A 17,302-nucleotide genomic window follows, 5' to 3' on the forward strand; every position below is an offset into this window, starting at 1 on the left:
CGGCCAAGCTCAGTCCCACGGCCTTTCTCCAGCCCTTGGACCAGGGCTCGCTCAGGCCCCTTCCCCAGCCTGCCCAGGGCCTATGAAGGGTCTCAGCCTCTGCCCAGAGCTGTGAAGGAGCCGCCGAGCAGAGGGCCCTAACTGTGCTGGCTTGGCTCCTAGCAAGGCTGCTGCTGTGGGGCCTTGGCCTGGCAGGCTGGAAGTGCCCTTCCTCAGGGAAGAGCCATGGCTGAGCTCCGGTGCTTGGCGGGTGCAGCTCTGGGGCCAGAGCTACGCTCGTCTGGTGCAGCAGCTTCAGCTCCCATCACTACACAGGGCAACCCTGCAACCAGGGCCCTTCCCTGCAGCCCCGGCAGGGCTGGAAAGCAGCGCAGGGGGGAGGCTGTCAGGAGTCTCAGGAGCCAGGTGGGGGACTTGGGCTCCCGGGGCTGGGCCCAGAGTCACCTGGAGCTAAAAGTTCAAAGTGCCCCGGCACCAGCACAGGGACCCGCCCAGACTCCGGGAGCTCTGTGCCCGCAGCCGGGGCCCTGGAACTGACCCTGCACCGCCCCACGGCTGCCACCTCCAGCCCCCTCCCGCGCCCTTAGCGCTGCTGGGCGCGGCGCGGCCGGACCCCGCCCGGGGCAAGCGGTACGTGCTGCTGCCAAGGGGCCGGGCCGGGCCGCGAAGGGAACTCGGCGCCCAGTTCCCCCGGCCGGTTGCTCAAGAGCCGGTGCTGCCGGGCGCTATAAAAGCGGAGCCCGGCGGGGAGCCCCAGCGAGACTCGCCCCGCGCCGGCCGGAGAACATGGGGAGCGTCGCCCTCTGCCTGCTGCTCGCCCTGGGCCTGGGGGCGCTCGCGGCCTCTCGGGAGAAGGTGGGGAGCGGGCCGGGCCGGGCCCCGCAGCGCGCGCCCCGGGACCTTGCTCCCCGGGGGAGGCCGCGGCGTCGGGCCGAGCTGCTGCGCGCCCCGGGCGGGGCGGGTGTGGGGCCCGCGGTGCCGAGGGAGCAGGAGAGCCCGCGGGTGGCGGCGGGCGGGTGTGGGGTGCCCGAGGCCAGAGCCTGGCGCAGCTCCCGGAGCCGGAGCCGGAGCCGGAGCCGGGCCCCGACACCTGCCCCCGCGGAGCCATTCAACGCGCCTCGGTCCCCGGGCCGGCAGGTGCGAGCCCCGGCGCACGGCCCTGCTCGGCCTCAGCTGCGCCACGTGCGCCCGGGGTCGCCGGGACCCGCCGCCTTCGCACCGCGCCAGGACCTCGGGCCGGCGCATCCGCCAGTGCGCGGCGGGGAGCGGCCTCGTGCGCTGCGGCGGAGGGCTCCGGGGCAGGCGGCCGTCCCCTGAGGTGCAGGGCAGTCCCCCCTCCCCCCACGCATACCCCGCACCCCTGCCCACATCCAGCCCCCCCCACATCCAATCCCCCACCCCCACATCCCCACACGTACCCCCCAACAGCCAACTACCCTCCCCATCTCCCCACCCCCACACGTATCCCCACCCCCTGCCCACATCCAACCCCACCCCCACATCCCCACACGTACCCCCCAACAGCCAACTACCCTCCCCATCTCCCCACCCCCACACGTATTCCCACATCCAGCCCCCCCACGCGTATCCCCACCTCCGCGGACATTCAGCCCCCCCCATCCCCACACGTACCTCCCCACCCCCACACATACCCCCCACATCCAATCCCCACCCCACCCACACATCCCCACATGTATCCCCCCACATCCAACCACTCACCCCACCCACACACACATCCCCACCACTGCCCACATCCAACCCCCCCACCCTCTACATACCCCCACACATACCCCCCACCCAAATCCACACACACACACACCCCACCCAAATCCAACCCCCATCCCACCCAAACATGTACCCTCACCCCACCCACATCCAACCCCCACCCACACACGTACTCCCCACCCCCGCCCACTCCAACCCCCCACCCAAACACGTACCCCCCCACCCACATCCAACTCAACCACACATGTACCCCCACCCCCACCCCACATGTACTCCCCCACCCCCACACATACCCCCCAGCCTGCCAAACATCCCACCCCCACCCCTGCATTAAGGGAAGGGCAGGACAAGCTGAGTACTTCGCGGCTTGCTGGGCCCCCTCAGCCGGCCGCCTTGCACCCTGTGCAGCCCCTCAGCCACGGCTGGGGCCTCTGCCCCTTTCGGGCCCACGGCCTCACTGGGGGGCTCTTACAGGCAGCCGCACAGTACCCGGCTTCACACCGCTGCCAGCAGAGGGCCTCAGGGCAGGGGGGTCGGTGAAGGGCTCGGGGTGGGGGGGTTGGTGAGGGCCTCAGGGCAGGGGGGTCAGTGAGGGGCTCAGGGTGGGGGTTGGTGAGGGGTTCGGGGGGGTCGCTGAGAGGTTAGTGGGGGGTTGATGAGGGGCTTGGGGGGTCGGTGAGGGGCTCAGGGCAGGGGGTCAGTGAGGGGCTCGAGGGGGTCGGTGAGAGATTAGTGCAGGCATCGATGAGGGGCTTGGGGGGTCAGTGAGGGGCTCAGGGTGGGGGGTCGGTGAGAGGTTAGTGGGGGGGTTGATGAGGGGCTTGGGGGGTCGGTGAGGGGCTCAGGGCAGGGGGTCAGTGAGGGGCTCAGGGTGGGGGTCAGTGAGAGGTTAGTGGGGGGGTCGATGAGGGGCTTGGGGGGTAAGTGAGGGGCTCAGGGTGGGGGGTTGGTGAGAGGTTAGTGGGGGGGTTGATGAGGGGCTTGGGGGGTCGGTGAAGGGCTCAGGGCAGGGGGTCAGTGAGGGGCTCGGTGAGAGATTAGTGCGGGCATCGATGAGGGGCTTGGGGGGTCAGTGAGGGGCTCAGGGTGGGGGGTCGGTGAATGGCTCGGGGTGGGGGGGGTTGGTGAGGGGCTCAGGGTGGGGGGTTGGTGAGAGGTTAGTGGGGGGGTTGATGAGGGGCTTGGGGGGTCGGTGAAGGGCTCAGGGCAGGGGGTCAGTGAGGGGCTCAGGGTGGGGGTTGGTGAGGGGTTCGGGGGGGTCGCTGAGAGGTTAGTGGGGGGTTGATGAGGGGCTTGGGGGGTCAGTGAGGGGCTCAGGGCAGGGGGTCGGTGAGGGGCTCGGTGACAGATTAGTGCGGGCATCGATAAGGAGCTTGGGGGGTCAGTGAGGGGCTCAGGGTGGGGGGTCGGTGAAGGGCTCGGGGTGGGGGGGTCAGTGAGGGGTCAGGGTGTGTGCTTGGTGGGGCTCAGGGTGGGGGGTCGGTGAGTCAGTCAGGGCAGGGAGTCGGTGAGAGGTTAGGGTGTACGCTTGGCAGGGCTCAGGGCGGGGGAGTCGATGAGGGGCTCAGGGCAGGGGGTCAGTGAAGGGCTCGGTGGGGGTTAGTGAGGGGTTCGGGGGGTCAGTGAGAGGTTAGTGGGGGGGTCGATGAGGGGCTTGGGGGGTTGGTGAGGGGCTCAGGGCGGGGGGTCAGTGAGGGGCTCAGGGTGGGGGTTGGTGAGGGGTTCGGGGGGGGTCGGTGAGAGATTAGTGGGGGGTTGATGAGGGGCTTGGGTGGTCGGTGAGGGGCTCAGGGCAGGGGGTCAGTGAGGGGTCAGGGTGTGTGCTTGGTGGGGCTCAGGGTGGGGGGTCGGTGAGTCAGTCAGGGCAGGGAGTCGGTGAGAGGTCAGGATGTATGCTTGGCGGGGCTCAGGGCGGGGGAGTCGGTGAGGGGCTCAGGGCAGGGGGTCAGTGAGGGGTCAGGGTGTGTGCTTGGTGGGGCTCAGGGTGGGGGGTCGGTGAGTCAGTCAGGGCAGGGAGTCGGTGAGAGGTCAGGATGTATGCTTGGCGGGGCTCAGGGCGGGGGAGTCGGTGAGGGGCTCAGGGCAGGGGGTCAGTGAGGGGCTCAGGGTGGGGGTTAGTGAGGGGTTCGGGGGGGTCAGTGAGAGGTTAGTGGGGAGGTTGATGAGGGGCTTGGGGGATCGGTGAGGGGCTCAGGGCAGGGGGTCAATGAGGGGCTCGAGGGGGTCGGTGAGAGATTAGTGCGGGCATTGATGAGGGGCTTGGGGGGTCAGTGAGGGGCTCAGGGCAGGGGGTCGCTGAGAGGTTAGTGAGGGGGTGTTGATGAGGGGCTTGGGGGGTCGGTGAGGGGCTCGAGGGGGTCGGTGAGAGATTAGTGAGCGGTTCGGGGGGGTCAGTGAGAGGTTAGTGGGGGGGTCGATGAGGGGCTTGGGGGGTCAGTGAGGGGCTCAGGGTGGGGGGTCGGTGAGAGGTTAGTGAGGGGGGGTTGATGAGGGGCTTGGGGGGTTGGTGAGGGGCTATGGGCAGGGGGTCAGTGAGGGGTCAGGGTGTGTGCTTGGTGGGGCTCAGGGTGGGGGGTCGGTGAGGGATCAAGGTGGTGGGTCAGTGAGGGGGCAGGGCTGGGGCCGGTCCAGGCTCTAAGCGCCCGGGCAGCATGCGGCTGCCTTCACCCAGAGCCGGTCCTCTCTCTTCCTGCGTGCCTGTCGCAGTTACTCCATCCTCCAGCTCCTTCCCCGCCCAGCCCCAGGCCCTCCCCAGAGCCAAGCCGCTCTGCGCTGGAGCAGGAGCCAGTGGGGACGTGCCCTGGGACCTTGGACGCTGCCGGGCTCAGCAAGGCAGGGAGCGGTCCTGGGGACCAGACCAGCTGGAGTAACCCAGCCCGGGACGGGATCTCCCTGCCCAGAGGCAGCCTTGCCCAGGAGGCTGGGATGGGAGACATGGGGCTTCCCTCTGGCCAGGGACCTCTCACAGCCCTGCACTCTGCTCCTCTGCTGCTCGGTGGGGCTGGTGCCTGCGTTCCAAGCTCTCTGGGCCCAGGACTGTGGGCAGCCTCCCTGTCCCCTCTGCCCCTGTCCAAGTGGACCTGGCTGGGGTGAGGCACTTCACTGGCCACGGTGGTGGGGCAGGAGCTGTCTACTGACTGTGCTGCCTTTCAGTGCGTCCTGTCTGGGGCCTGGCGGAACGACCTGGGCTCCAACATGACCATCTCGGCCATGGACGCTACCGGGGGATTCTCTGGCTTGTACCTCACGGCAGTGAGCGCCACAAATGCAACCATCCTGGAGTCATCCCTAAAGGGGTTCCAGCACATGGGCCAGGCACAGCCCACCTTCGGCTTCACTGTCACCTGGAACTTCTCGGGTACGTGGTTGCGGGCCGGCGCCCTGAGGGCTGGGGCAGCAGAAGGAACTCAGGGCTATGCAGGCTGAAGGGCCCTTAGCTGTCCCCACCCTGCAGCTACCCAGCCTCTGCCCCTGCCTCCAGCCAGCCTTTGTCTGCCCCCAGCCCAGCTACTGCTCCCCCCACCCAGCTTTGTCGCTCAGCCATGCCACTCTGAGCCCGAACAGACAGTGCAAGACCCAGATGTACTGGTGCCAAACCGCAGGGGTTGCTCTGCCCCAGGCCCCGGGACCCATTGCTCACTGCAGCCTGTGTCGCTGAGGCTGGTGCAGTCAGACGTTCTAGGCTCCATCCACGGCTCTGCCTGGGACTCACCCATCACCTCTCCACCTACCTGCGGGGAGCCTTGGGGGACCCACCTCACTGGCTGGGCATGCTGTGTGAGGTCACCCAGCCCCCTGCCCCACTCTGTGCTGCCTGTACCCAGGGGTCACTGGCTGGCTGCCTGTGGGGATGCTGCAGTAGTGGGTGCTGGGGGACAGGGCAGGAGCCTGTCCCCTGAAGATGGGGGACTGTGCAAAGCAGGGGTGGCAGAGCAGCCTGCAGGAGGGCATGCAAAGCAGAGCTGTGCAGAGCTGCTGGGGGCAGGATGGAGAGGAGTAGGAGAAACTGAGCCCCTGCCTCCAGCCCCACCTGGAGTCTTCCCCTTTCCCTCCAGCCCCTTCTGCTGTCCCTGTCCCCACATTTCCCCAGCCTGCCCCACCCTCCCCTGCAGGCCCCTCTGCCCCATCCACCCCCACCCTGGCCTGCAGCTCTTCACCCCTCTGCATAGCAGACAGGCTGTGCCCTCTGTCCCTCTGCCCCACCCCGGGGGAGCAGGGGGCAGGCAGTGCCACGGGAAGACCAGTTCTCACTCTCAGGACCCAGGCTGGGGGTCAAAGGTGCAGGGCAGGTCCCGCTGAGCCCCGCAGCTGCAGGATGGTGCACGCACAGCAAACCTTCAGTGCCTTTAGCTGGGAGCCTCTGCCAGGGGTTTCCTGAGCACGTGCAAAGGGAGAGTGGCCGGGGCTCTTGACTTGCCCACATCTGAGGATGGCCAAAGGCCAGAGACCCGCTGCCAAGTCCCAAGCCTGGGGCAGCAGGGGTGGCGAGAAGCATTTGTGATGTATTTCCCCCAAACTCATTCTGGGTTGGATGGAACCCACCAGCCTGAGGCAGGTGCCTGGCATGGGAACAGCAGCCGAACTGGGTGAAACATGGCACGTTATAAATACCCGAGAGAGAACAGGCCTTAGACTGGAATCCCTCAGACGCCCTTGGCCCTGGGCACGGCTGACTGCTCTGCTCTCCCCTGACTGTCTCTTCGGTCTGTAGCAGTTCCATCCACTCCCACAGTACTTCCGGCCACCAGCCTCCTACCCAGGGTCTGCGTGCATCTCTCGGGGCCTTGCTGACGCCCTCTCTGTCCGGTTCCCTCGCAGACTCGACCACCGTCTTTGTGGGCCAGTGCTTTGTGCTTCCCGGAGGGGAGGAGGTCCTGAAGATCATGTGGCTGCTGCGTGAGTTGGTCGATTCCCCCAGCAATGACTGGAAAGCAACCAGGTAGGCACAGTCAGGTTAAGGTATCCTGGAGCCCCGGCCCAGAGCAAGTGGAGGGCTCCCCTGCCCCTTCCAGCTGCAGCCAGGCCCCGCTTCTGCTGCATCCAGCTGCGGCCCGACTCCCAGCCACACCCCTTTCTGCTCCTGCCCCCAGCCCATACTGGGCCACTGCTCCCCACTGCAGCCCTGCTACCCCTGCTCTGTCTGCCCCTCCCAGGTGGCCCCAGGCCGGAGGACGTCTGTTCATGGTCCTGGGCGCAGTGGGGCGTGAGAGCTCTTCCTGTCCCGGGGCTGCGCTCGTCAGGGCGCATCCCCCATCTGCACTTTCTGCTAGGGGTGAGACAGGGGCTGTTGTGGGGCAGGGGCTTCCCCAGTTCAGCAGCTGGGCATGTGGCCTTCCCCCAGTTCCGCTCCCTGGCCACTGGCCCTCGAGGCTTGTGCTAGTGGTGAATTTTGTCTCTGCCCACCTTATGGAGAGGTTCCTGGGGGGCTGGAGAGGGCTGTCAGCACTGGGACACCTCCCAGGGCACCCAGGGGAGCTTTGAGTGGGTAGCTGCTGGCAGGTCCCTGCCCCATTGACCCTGCTGAGTGCTAAAGGGATGTGCAGCTGTGGAGCTGCTCTGGCTCTGAAGCCAGAGCGATGTGGGGCTCCCACAGCTGCACTGTGCCCCTGGGCTGGCAGCTGGTGGGATCCCCAATTCTGACTTGAGTTATTCCAGGGGGTTGTTTTTTCCCAGCATGACCCAGGGCCTACCAAATTCACAGACACGAACACCACACCACAGACCATGGGATCTGATCTTCCCTATGGAATCTGCTTGATTGTGGGATTTTAGCCTTGGCTGTACAGATGTCACAGGAGAAACCAGCATTTCTCCGCTCGATCCAACAGGGAGCTGCTGGGGGAGTTGTGAGGTTATTTTATTGGGGGGTTGCAGTAGTGCCACCCTCACATCTGTGCCGCTGCCACCAGAGCTGGGTGACCAGAGAGGCAGCTATTGGCTGGGCAGCGGCCTGCTCAGAAGTAAGGGTGGCAGTACAATCCAGTCCCATCCTTACTACTGCCCTGCTTCTAGCAGTGGCTCTGCCATCAGAGCTGGGCTCCCAGCCAGCGGCCGCCACTCGCAGCATAACTGCCAGCAGCAGCACAGAAGTGTTGCAGTACTGCAAACTGCCTCCTCCCCTCAACACACACACACACACACACACACACACACACACACACACACACACACACACACACACACACACACACAAAATAGCCATGCACCCACCCCCAACTCCCCAACTTCTTTTAAGGTCTGGACCCTACGATTACAGCACCATGACATTTCAGATGTAAATAGCTGAAATCATGAACTTTATAATTTTTTAATGCGGTGACCATGAAATTGTCCGTGAATCTGGTGGGGCCCTAAACACGCTGCAATAAAATACCCTGCTAGAAACTCCCGGATTGCTTTCAGGCGGCCAGGGGAGACCAGTGCTGATTTTGGGAGACTCCAGGCCAGTCTTGGAGACTTCGCAGCCCTAGTGCCTGGGTGGCCCTGGAGGTGGCCCTGGAGGAGGTGCTTTCACCAGGGGCAGGGGGCATGTGTGTTTATTCGGCCTTTGCTCCTTTGGAGGCTGATGCCCGTTGTGCCCCCTTCTCCACTCCCCTTGCCCTGCATGGGGCAGGCAGCGCTGGGCAGGTGACAGGGGAGACAACCCACAGAGGGAAGTGCCCAGTGCTGATGGGTTGGAAGCTGAGGGGACAAGGCCCAAATGTTTCACCTCTGGTCCAAGCAAATGAGGGTCACATTCCGTCACGGGTTGGTGGGAAAATCAGAGCCAGTTGCAGGCAATAAACAGCGACTTGTGGAAAGCCAAGGCCTGTCCCGGACTCCCCGCAGGGAGTGGGGCCGAGCCGAGCCTGCCAGGCTTGCAGCTGCTCCCGTAGTAGGGGCTGACCTGACCCCGGCCACGGCTCCAGCCCAGGGCTGAGCAGGGGCTGGAACAAACTGAACCAACATGGAAAGCGCGTGTTGGGTGGAAACCACTTCCAGCCAGGGCTGCAGCAGACCCATTCCAGCGGCTGGGGGCGACAGCCAGCCAGCCAGCTTTGGGCAGGCCCCAGGCGCTGCTCCAGTGACGCCAGCCAGCCTGGGCTGACAGCTGCCCAGCCCTGCCCCTGGAACGGGCTGGAATCCACGACAGACTTTGTAGCCTCGCTTCTGACTGCTCTGTGACTCTGCACTTCCTGCAGGGTCGGCACAAATACGTTCATCAGACAGCGCGTGGGAGACTCCACGAGGCACGACGGTGCCTGGTGAGCCCAGCCCCACCACGACCATGCCACGGCTCCTGTCCTGAGACCCTCCAGGGTGGTTCTGGGCTCTCTCAAGAGCGTCTCGCCCGGCCTCAGAGCTGTTCGCTGGTCTGCGGAGCTGCCCGTCGTTCTCCATCCTCCTGGCTCTCCTGTTACCCCTCCCCAATCACTGCCCACACCACAGTCTGGTTCCTCTCCCAGTAAAGCTCTAGCTCTGAAGGCAAATGCTCTTGTGTGAAGTCTGGGCTGAGCAGTGACCCCCATGATTCCTGTCTTTGTTGTTCAGGGGAAGCGGCTCAGATTGCCAAGGGCTGAATCTGCAGGGGGGTTAGGCCCCAGGCTCGTAAGAAGCGTGACTTTCAGCTCTTTTGGCTCCTCAGGGGCGCGTCTCCCTGTTTTGCGTAGCCTGGTGTCATCATCATTCCCAGCCCAGAAGCCGAGGCATCGGTAAACGCCGTGCAGGTCTTGTCAAAGTCTAGGTTTACCAGCACAGGGGCCCCGCCCAGGGCCTCTTCCAGCACTCAGAGAGCCCCTGTCACTGCTTGGTGCAGGCTGCCTTGTGTGGCTTCCCCTTCTCACACAGCTCCATGGGGGCTGTGATGGAGCTAAAGTGGGGCACAAACCTCCAGTAGCACCCCACCATCCCTATGAAAGCCCAGACCTGCTTCTTAGTCTGGGGCACTGGCCAATCACTGATGGCCTCCACTTTAGCTGGCTCTAAGCATCTGCTGCCCACCTTGTGGTCCAGATACAACTTCTCTGCCATCCCCACCTGGCACTTCCCAGACTTTACCATCAGCCGTGCAAACTGGAGGCAACCCAGGCCCCTCTGCAGCTGAGATGCCTGGTCCTCCCAGTCCTGCCTAACACCACAAATACCACTAATGTACACCAGGGTAAAACTAGCACCCCTCTGCAACTGACCCTCCCGTTGCTGGCATGTGACAGGGCCCCTCTGAGGCCAACATGTAGGGCCAGGGATTTGTAGGCCCCCAAGGGATAAAATCAGGTTTCAAGCTGGGGCCCCAGCCCCCCACTTCTCCCACCAGCATGAAGAGGAGCTGATGTGTGAGGACCTCCCTGGGGCACACCCCTCTGCTGAGAAGATCAGCAGTATGTCCACCAGTGCCTGCCTCAAAGGCAAACAGAGCCATGGCTGCTGAATGGGTACTGACACCCCCACCCGCCACCCATCAGAATGTGTTTCTCCCCTGCCCAGGCTGCCTGGCTGCAGGCCCCCTGTGTCCTGGCCCCCTTCTGAAAAGGCTCCTCTGTGACAGGCAGGGCTTTACCCTTGTGTGATAGGACGGGGTTTCTGGGTACAGCTAGAGAAATCAATCCAAGGTAACTGCGCTTAAAATCCAGGCTACTTACAGCCCCAGGCTGGGACTTCCTTCTCGCTAAGGCAAATCCAACCAGCCACCACAGCACCTCTGCCAGCCCCACTGGCCAGCCAGAGCCACACAAGCAAACCCACAGACTTGCCAGCTGCTGCACCAGCCCAGATCAACACCTCCTGCTCTGGTGAGCAGTTATTAAACCTGTTTCACCCAACACTGCACAGTTTCTTCCAGACCCCAAAGAGTCCAGCCCCAGACCCCAGTCAATGTATACTTGGATCTTACCCAAACAACACTCTCACCAATCTTTCAGATCTAAAGATTTGTTAATACAAAAGAAAGACCAGGGTTAGGGAGAAGGACGGTTAAAGCGACACTTTACACACATCAGTCACAGCCACTGCCGCAGCCAGCGATGTTATCTGCTGATTCTTGAGAGTCTCTGAGAGTTCGTTTCAGGTCACATAGATTCAGTCATTGGCGCATTGTAGATCCGGCCCGCTGGGGCCCACGTGCTGGACATGGACCCCTGGAGACCACAAGACAAAACATCCGAGGTGGACACTGTTAAGTCCACATCATGGTTCTCTCTTCAGTCCTTGTGTTCAGGGACCAAGCCTTTTCTTCTTCCCATGGTCCCTTGAGGTCCCACCCCCCACCTGACCCAGGTGGGCTGTTGTGGCAAACGGCCATTGGCTAAATCCGAGGAGACAGCCTCACACTTCTGAGATGGACCTGTTCCTTTGGCCCAGCCCAGGTCACCTGACCAGTGGGCTGCATCCCATTGACACGTCCCAAGCACCTAGAATGTGGATTCTACCGTCTGAGCCTTTGTTTGTAGTCCATTTGTCCTGACTGGGGCTGGGTTCCCACCTCCCATTGTGAAGTTTAGCACTGAAACGTTTTCTAACACAATTGCATAGCTAAAATCTATAACTTCAGCAACACACATGACAGACATATAAGTAGCACACATAGATTCAAGTATCAGATAGGTAGCTGTGTCAGTGTATCTTCAAAAACAACCAGAAGTTCTGTGGCACCTTATCGACTAACAGATATTTTGGAGAATAAGCTTTTGTGGGCAAAGACCCGCTTCGTCAGATGCATGCGTGGGGCCAGGGGGGTTTCAGAGGAGGATTTAAAGAGGGGGTCTCCGTAAAGGGGAGGGCCAGAGCTGACAAGGTCTATTCAGTCAGGGTGGACATGGACCATTGTCAGCAGTTAATGTGGAGTTGTGAACATCAAGAGAGGAGAAATCAAGTCACTTTATGCTTAATGGCACAGCCTCAAACTTCTCTGTTCATTTTTGAATATGCTCTTGATGTTTACACCTCCACATTAGCATCTGACAATGGGTCACATCACCCCAATGAACTGACTTGTTTTCTCCTCTCTTAGTATTCACAACACCACATTAACTGCTGAAAGCTTATGCTCAAAAATATCTGCTAGTCTACGGGTAAGTAAAGAAGATGGAGACCTGGGAGATGGGTCGGAAATGGGAGGGAGCATGGGCTATAATGGCAGAGAAAAGGGAGGGTCAGGGCAAAACTGGGAGGCAAGATCAAATCAATATCTTAGATGCCTATATACGAATACAAGAAGTATGGGTAATAAGCAGGAAGAACTGGAAGGGGTAATAAATAAGTACAGCTATGACTTTGTTGGCATCACAGAAACTTGGTGGGGTAATACACATGATTGGAATGTTGCTGTGGAAGGGTACAGCTTGCTCAGGAAGGATAGACGGGAAAAAGGGAGGACGTGTTGCCTTATATATTAAAAATGTACACACTTGGACTGAGGTGGAGCTGGACATAGGAAACGGGTGTGTTGAGAGCCTGTGGATTAAGCTAAAAGGCGTAAAAAACAAGGGTGATGTTCTGCTAGGAGTCCACTACAGGCCACCTACCCAGGTGCAAGAGGTGGATGAGGCTTTTTTTAAACAACTAACAAAATCATCCAGGGCCCAGGATTTGATGGTGATGGAGATGATGGGGGACTTCAACTATCCAGATATATGCTGGGAAATGAACAGAGCGACACACAGACTATCCAATAAGTTCTTGGACTGCATTGGAAACAACTTTTTATTTCAGAAGGTTGAAAAAACTACCGGGGGGAAGCTGTCCTAGATTTGATTTTAACAAATAAGGAGGAACTCGTTGAGAATCTGACAGTGCAAGGCAGCCTGGGTGAAAGTGATCATGAAATCATAGAGTTCACAATTTTAAGGAAGGTTAGAAGGGAGAACAGCAAATCAAAGACAATGGATTTCAGGAAAGCAGATTTTGGTGAACTCACAGATGGTAGGTAGGGTCCCATGGGAAGCAAGACTGGGGGGAAAAACAGCTGAGGAGAGTTGGCAGTTTTTCAAAGGAACATTATTAAGGACCCAAAAGCAAGCTATCCCGCTGCGTAGGAAAGATGGAAAATATGGCAAAAGACCGCCTTGCCTTAACCAGGAGATCTTGCATGATCCCAAAGTAAAAAAGGAATCACATAAAAAATGGAAACTAGGACAAATTACGAAGGCTGAATATAGGCAAACACCACAAGGATGCAGGAGAAAGATTAGAAAAGCTAAGGCACAAAATGAGCTCAAATTAGCTACGGGCATAAAGGGAAACAAGAAGACTTCTTATAAATACATTAAAAGCAAGAGGAAGCCCAAGGACAGGGTGCGCCCATTGCTCAGTGAGGAGGGAGAAACAGTAATGGGAAACTTGGAAATGGCAGAGATGCTTAATGACTTCTTTGTTTTGGTCTTCACTGAGAAGTCTGAAGAAGGAATGCCCAACATAGTGAATGCTAGTGGGAAAGGGGTAGGGTTAGAATATAAAATAAAGAAAAGAAGAAGTTAAAAATCACTTAGGAAAGTTAGATGTCTGCAAGTCACCAGGGCCTGATGGAATACATCCTAGAATACTCAAGGGGCTGATGGAGGAGGTATCTGAGCCATCATCTATCTTCTTTGGAAAATCATGGGAGACAGGAGAGATTCCAGAAGACTGGGAAAAGGCAAATATAGTGCCCATCTATAAAAAGGGAAATAAAAACAATGCAGGAAACTACAGACCAGTCAGTTTAACTTCTATGCCAGGAAAGATAATGGAACCAGTAATTAAGGAAATCATTTGCAAACACTTGGAAGGTGGTGAGCTGATAGGGAACAGCCAGCATGGATTTGCAAAGAACAAATGATGTCAAACCAATCTGATGGCTTTCTTTGATAGGATGACGAGACTTGTGGATAAGGGAGAAGCAGAGGATGTGGTATACCTAGATTTTAGTAAGGCATTTGGTACGGTCTCACATGATATTCTTATCAATAAACTAGGCAAATACAACTTAGATGTGACTACCAAAAGTGGGTGCAAAACTGGCTGGATAACCATGCACACAGAGTAGTTATTAATGGGTCTCAATCCTGCTGGAAAGGTATAACAAGTGGGGTTCCACAGGGGTCTGTATTGGGACCAGTTCTGTTCAATATCTTCATCAATGACTTAGATATTGGCATAGACAGTACACTTACTAAGTTTGCAGGTGATACCAAGCTGGGAGGGGTTGCAACTGCTCTGGAGGATAGGGTCAAAATTCAAAATGATCTGGACACATTGGAGAAAAGGTCTGCGGTAAACACGATGAAGTTGAATAAGAACAAATGCAAAGTGCTCCACTTGGGAAGGAGCAATCAGTTTCACACATACAGAATGGGGAGAGAGCGTCTAGGAATGATTACAGCAGAAAGGGATCTAGGGGTTATAGTGGACCACAAGCTAAATATGAGTCAACAATGTGATGCTGTTGCAAAAAAAGCAAACATGATTCTGGGATGCATTAACAGGTGTGTTGTGAACAAGACACAAGAAGTCATGCTTCCGCTCTACTCTGCACTGGTTAGGCCTCAGTTGGAGTATTGTGTCCAGTTCTGGGCACTGCAGTTCAATAAAGATGTGGAGAAATTGGAAAGGGTCCAGAAAAGAGCAAGAAGAATGCTTAAAGGTCTAGAGAATGTGACCTATGAAGAAAGGCTGAAAGAATTGGGCTTGTTTAGTTTGGAAAAGAGAAGATTGAGGGGCAACATGATAGTGGTTTTCAGGTATCTAAAAGGGTGTCATAAGGAGGAGGGAGAAAGCTTGTTCTTGGCCTCTGAGGATAGACCAAGAGGCAACGGGCTTAAACTGCAGCAAGGGAGGTTTAGGTTGTACATTAGGAAAAAGTTCCTAACTGTCAGGGTGGTCAAACAGTGGAATAAGTTGCCAAGGGAGGTTGTGGAATCTCCATCTCTGGAGATATTTAAGAACAGGTTAGATAAATGTCTGTCAGGGATGGTCTAGACAGTACTTGGTCCTGCCATGAGGGCAGGGGGCTGGACTCAATGACCTCTCGAGGTCCTTTCCGGTCCTAGTGTTCTATGATTCTATAAGGTGCCATAGGAGTTCTTGTTGTTTTTATACACAGATTCAGAGAATCATCAGCTTTCATTAGATACCTCACACAACTCCCCAGCACAATATTTGGGGCCGATAGATACAGTGGACACATAAAATGGCCTCCAGTGTAAAAATCCAGTCACAGCACACCTTGTCAGTCTGTCACAAATGATCTGGGTGCTAAATTCCTTTTTTCTGAGACACTTAATGTTGTCCATCCTTTCTGGCCACCCAATCTGACACCAAGTTTCAGAGAGTCAGCTGTTGTAGACATGCCTGCAAGGTCTCTTTGCCCTTTTGTCCAGTTTGCCTTCTCTCCTCAGTGATGTAGCTGATGGCCAGGAGAGCGCCCCTATAAAGATTACACATCACACCAAGCTGGGAAGGGTTGCAGCTGCTTTGGGCAATAAGGTTATAATTCAAAATGACATGGGAAAAGGGTCTGAGATAAATGGGTTCAAAATTTACTGAGAAGTACAAAATATTTCACTTACGAAGGACCAATCAGTTGCACACATGCACAATGGGAGAAGCACCTCAGAAAGGGATCTGAGGGTCATATTGGATCACAGACTAAATATTGGTCAACGGTGTGACAGTGTTGCAAAATGCCCAAGCGCCATTGTGGAGTGTTTTAGCAGTAATGCTGTAAGCAAGAGATGAGTAGGGCCTTTGGTGTTCAAGGGTAATTTTATTTCATCTTTTCTGCAAATTTATGGGTGTTGTGACAAAGTCAGTCTTGTTCATGGGCTCCAGACCTCTGTTCAGTTCACTGGTCCCACTTTAAGGGCCCAGTTGCCCTCATTGGGGTGAGGGGTGGTCTGGGGGAACCCAGTCCCCACCCACTCATTGCAGGCTCCTGCCCAGGACCCCATGCGACTGCTAGTGTGGAGGGCTGACTCCCCTAGCCCTTAGCACAGCAGTTCTGCTCCCTGGGCCACTTCCCTGGACGATTCCCCTGGTACCTTCTCCAGGCTGCAGAATCAGCGAGTCCCCCCTCTGGATCTGATCGGGCTGGTGACCTGTTCTTCCCAGCCTATGGTTGAGCCCAGGGTTAGGAAGTTCACACACTCGCTGCTGAAGCACCTAACCCCCCGCTGGTTCTGGTGTTCCTGACCCTCTGCTCCTCACAGACCTGCTCTCTCCCTCTACTCTGGTCTCCTTGCCTCTGGCCGCTCACACGCTTTCCCTGCCCTCCCCCGTGTGAAGGGCTTTTAAAGGCCTCTGATAGACCAGTCATGTAGTCAGCTGGCCACAGTTAGGCTGAGCCATCTCCCGCCCAGCTGCCTGTGATTGCCCTGCTGGTGCTCCGCCAGCTCTTCTGCTTGCTTGGGCTCCCTCTGAGAGGGCCTCCACCCTGGCCCTGCCACACTGTAGACTGTGATCGTAACTCCTTATAACCTTCCGTGTGTTAACCTGAGTAGATTGAGCTGCATTAGTCTCGCAGACTGTGTCTGCAGTGCAGTGCTATTTTGGGATACCGAGGTATCCTGAATTAGCTACTCCCTGTTTATGAAACGTGCCCATTGTTGAATGACCTACAACCTGTCCTTAATCAGGATGCCACACTCCAGCAGGTCCCAGGTGACAGGTCTGTTCTCTCCTACAGACAACCTCCCAACCTTATGAGGATTCTCACCAACAGCCACAGTCCATACCGCAGGAACACCAGTCCTGGAACTTTTCCTTGCAACAAAGCCCACTGCCAGCTTTGTCCACATATCTATTCTGGAGATACCATCACTGGACCTAACCAGGTTACTCACAGAATCACGGGCACATTCTCATGTTCCTCAGCTAACATCATATAGGCCATCGTGTGCCAACAATGCCCAGATGCTTTATATATGGAGCAAAGAGTAAACGTGCTTTGGCAAAGAATAAATGGACAAAAAACAGACATCAAAAAGCTCTTAACTCACAACCCTGTCAGCCGGCACTTTGATGGAGTGCGCCATTCTGTTAATGACCTGAGAGTCTGTGTTTTACTGAAAAGTGACTTTAAGAATCGCCTACAAAGAGAGAGTGTCGAGCTCTCTTTTGTATTCAAATTTGACACATTAACACATGGTTTGAAATGGGATGCCAATTACCTGGGCCATTATAAGAACTCTTTTATATACTTTGTTTTATCTGACTCTTGACTCCCCGACTCCTCCCACTCCTCTTCTCTTCTGATTTGCTCACCTTGATTACAATTTTTCTGATTTGTCCACCTTGATAACTATTTTTGGTTCTCTGTGCCTTAAATATTGAGTCTGTTCTGGTACGGCTATGGTCTGAAGAAGTGGGTCTGTCCCACAAAAGCTCATCACCTAATAAATTATTTTGTTAGTCTTTGAAGTGCTGCTGGACTGCTTTTTTGTTTTGATAGTATATAGACTAACCCGGCTATCTCTCTGTTACAGCTGAGTTTAGGTACTTTTCTGATGTATTTGAAAAGTTTGATACCAGAAATAGGACATAATGCATGTATGTAGAGCAGGGATTCCCAGCCTATGGGTCAGGACCCAAACATGCATCACCATTAGGTTTGTTAAAGACCACCAGC

General features: G+C 57.1%; 1 protein-coding gene across 1 annotated transcript; it reads left to right on the forward strand.

The window, feature by feature from the left end:
• The first annotated feature begins 701 nt into the window (after positions 1-701).
• On the forward strand, positions 702-9,188 carry LOC142013285 (avidin-related protein 1-like). The gene is made up of 4 exons (XM_074994457.1): positions 702-855; positions 4,879-5,083; positions 6,544-6,664; positions 8,907-9,188. Exons 1-4 carry the CDS (start codon positions 787-789, stop codon positions 8,971-8,973), a joined length of 462 nt encoding a protein of 153 aa, XP_074850558.1. The 5' UTR covers positions 702-786; the 3' UTR covers positions 8,974-9,188.
• Positions 9,189-17,302: the final 8,114 nt, after the last annotated feature.

This window comes from Carettochelys insculpta, chromosome 5, assembly GCF_033958435.1.
Source record: "Carettochelys insculpta isolate YL-2023 chromosome 5, ASM3395843v1, whole genome shotgun sequence".
Taxonomy (NCBI): domain Eukaryota; kingdom Metazoa; phylum Chordata; order Testudines; family Carettochelyidae; genus Carettochelys; species Carettochelys insculpta.

Bases quoted from the DNA above. Each gene is read 5' to 3' on its own strand.
- LOC142013285 (XM_074994457.1), top strand. From the start codon at position 787: ATGGGGAGCGTCGCCCTCTGCCTGCTGCTCGCCCTGGGCCTGGGGGCG. The intron at 5,084-6,543 runs GTACGTGGTTGC...GTTCCCTCGCAG, and splicing joins TGTCACCTGGAACTTCTCGG to ACTCGACCACCGTCTTTGTG. The intron at 6,665-8,906 runs GTAGGCACAGTC...CACTTCCTGCAG, and splicing joins AATGACTGGAAAGCAACCAG to GGTCGGCACAAATACGTTCA.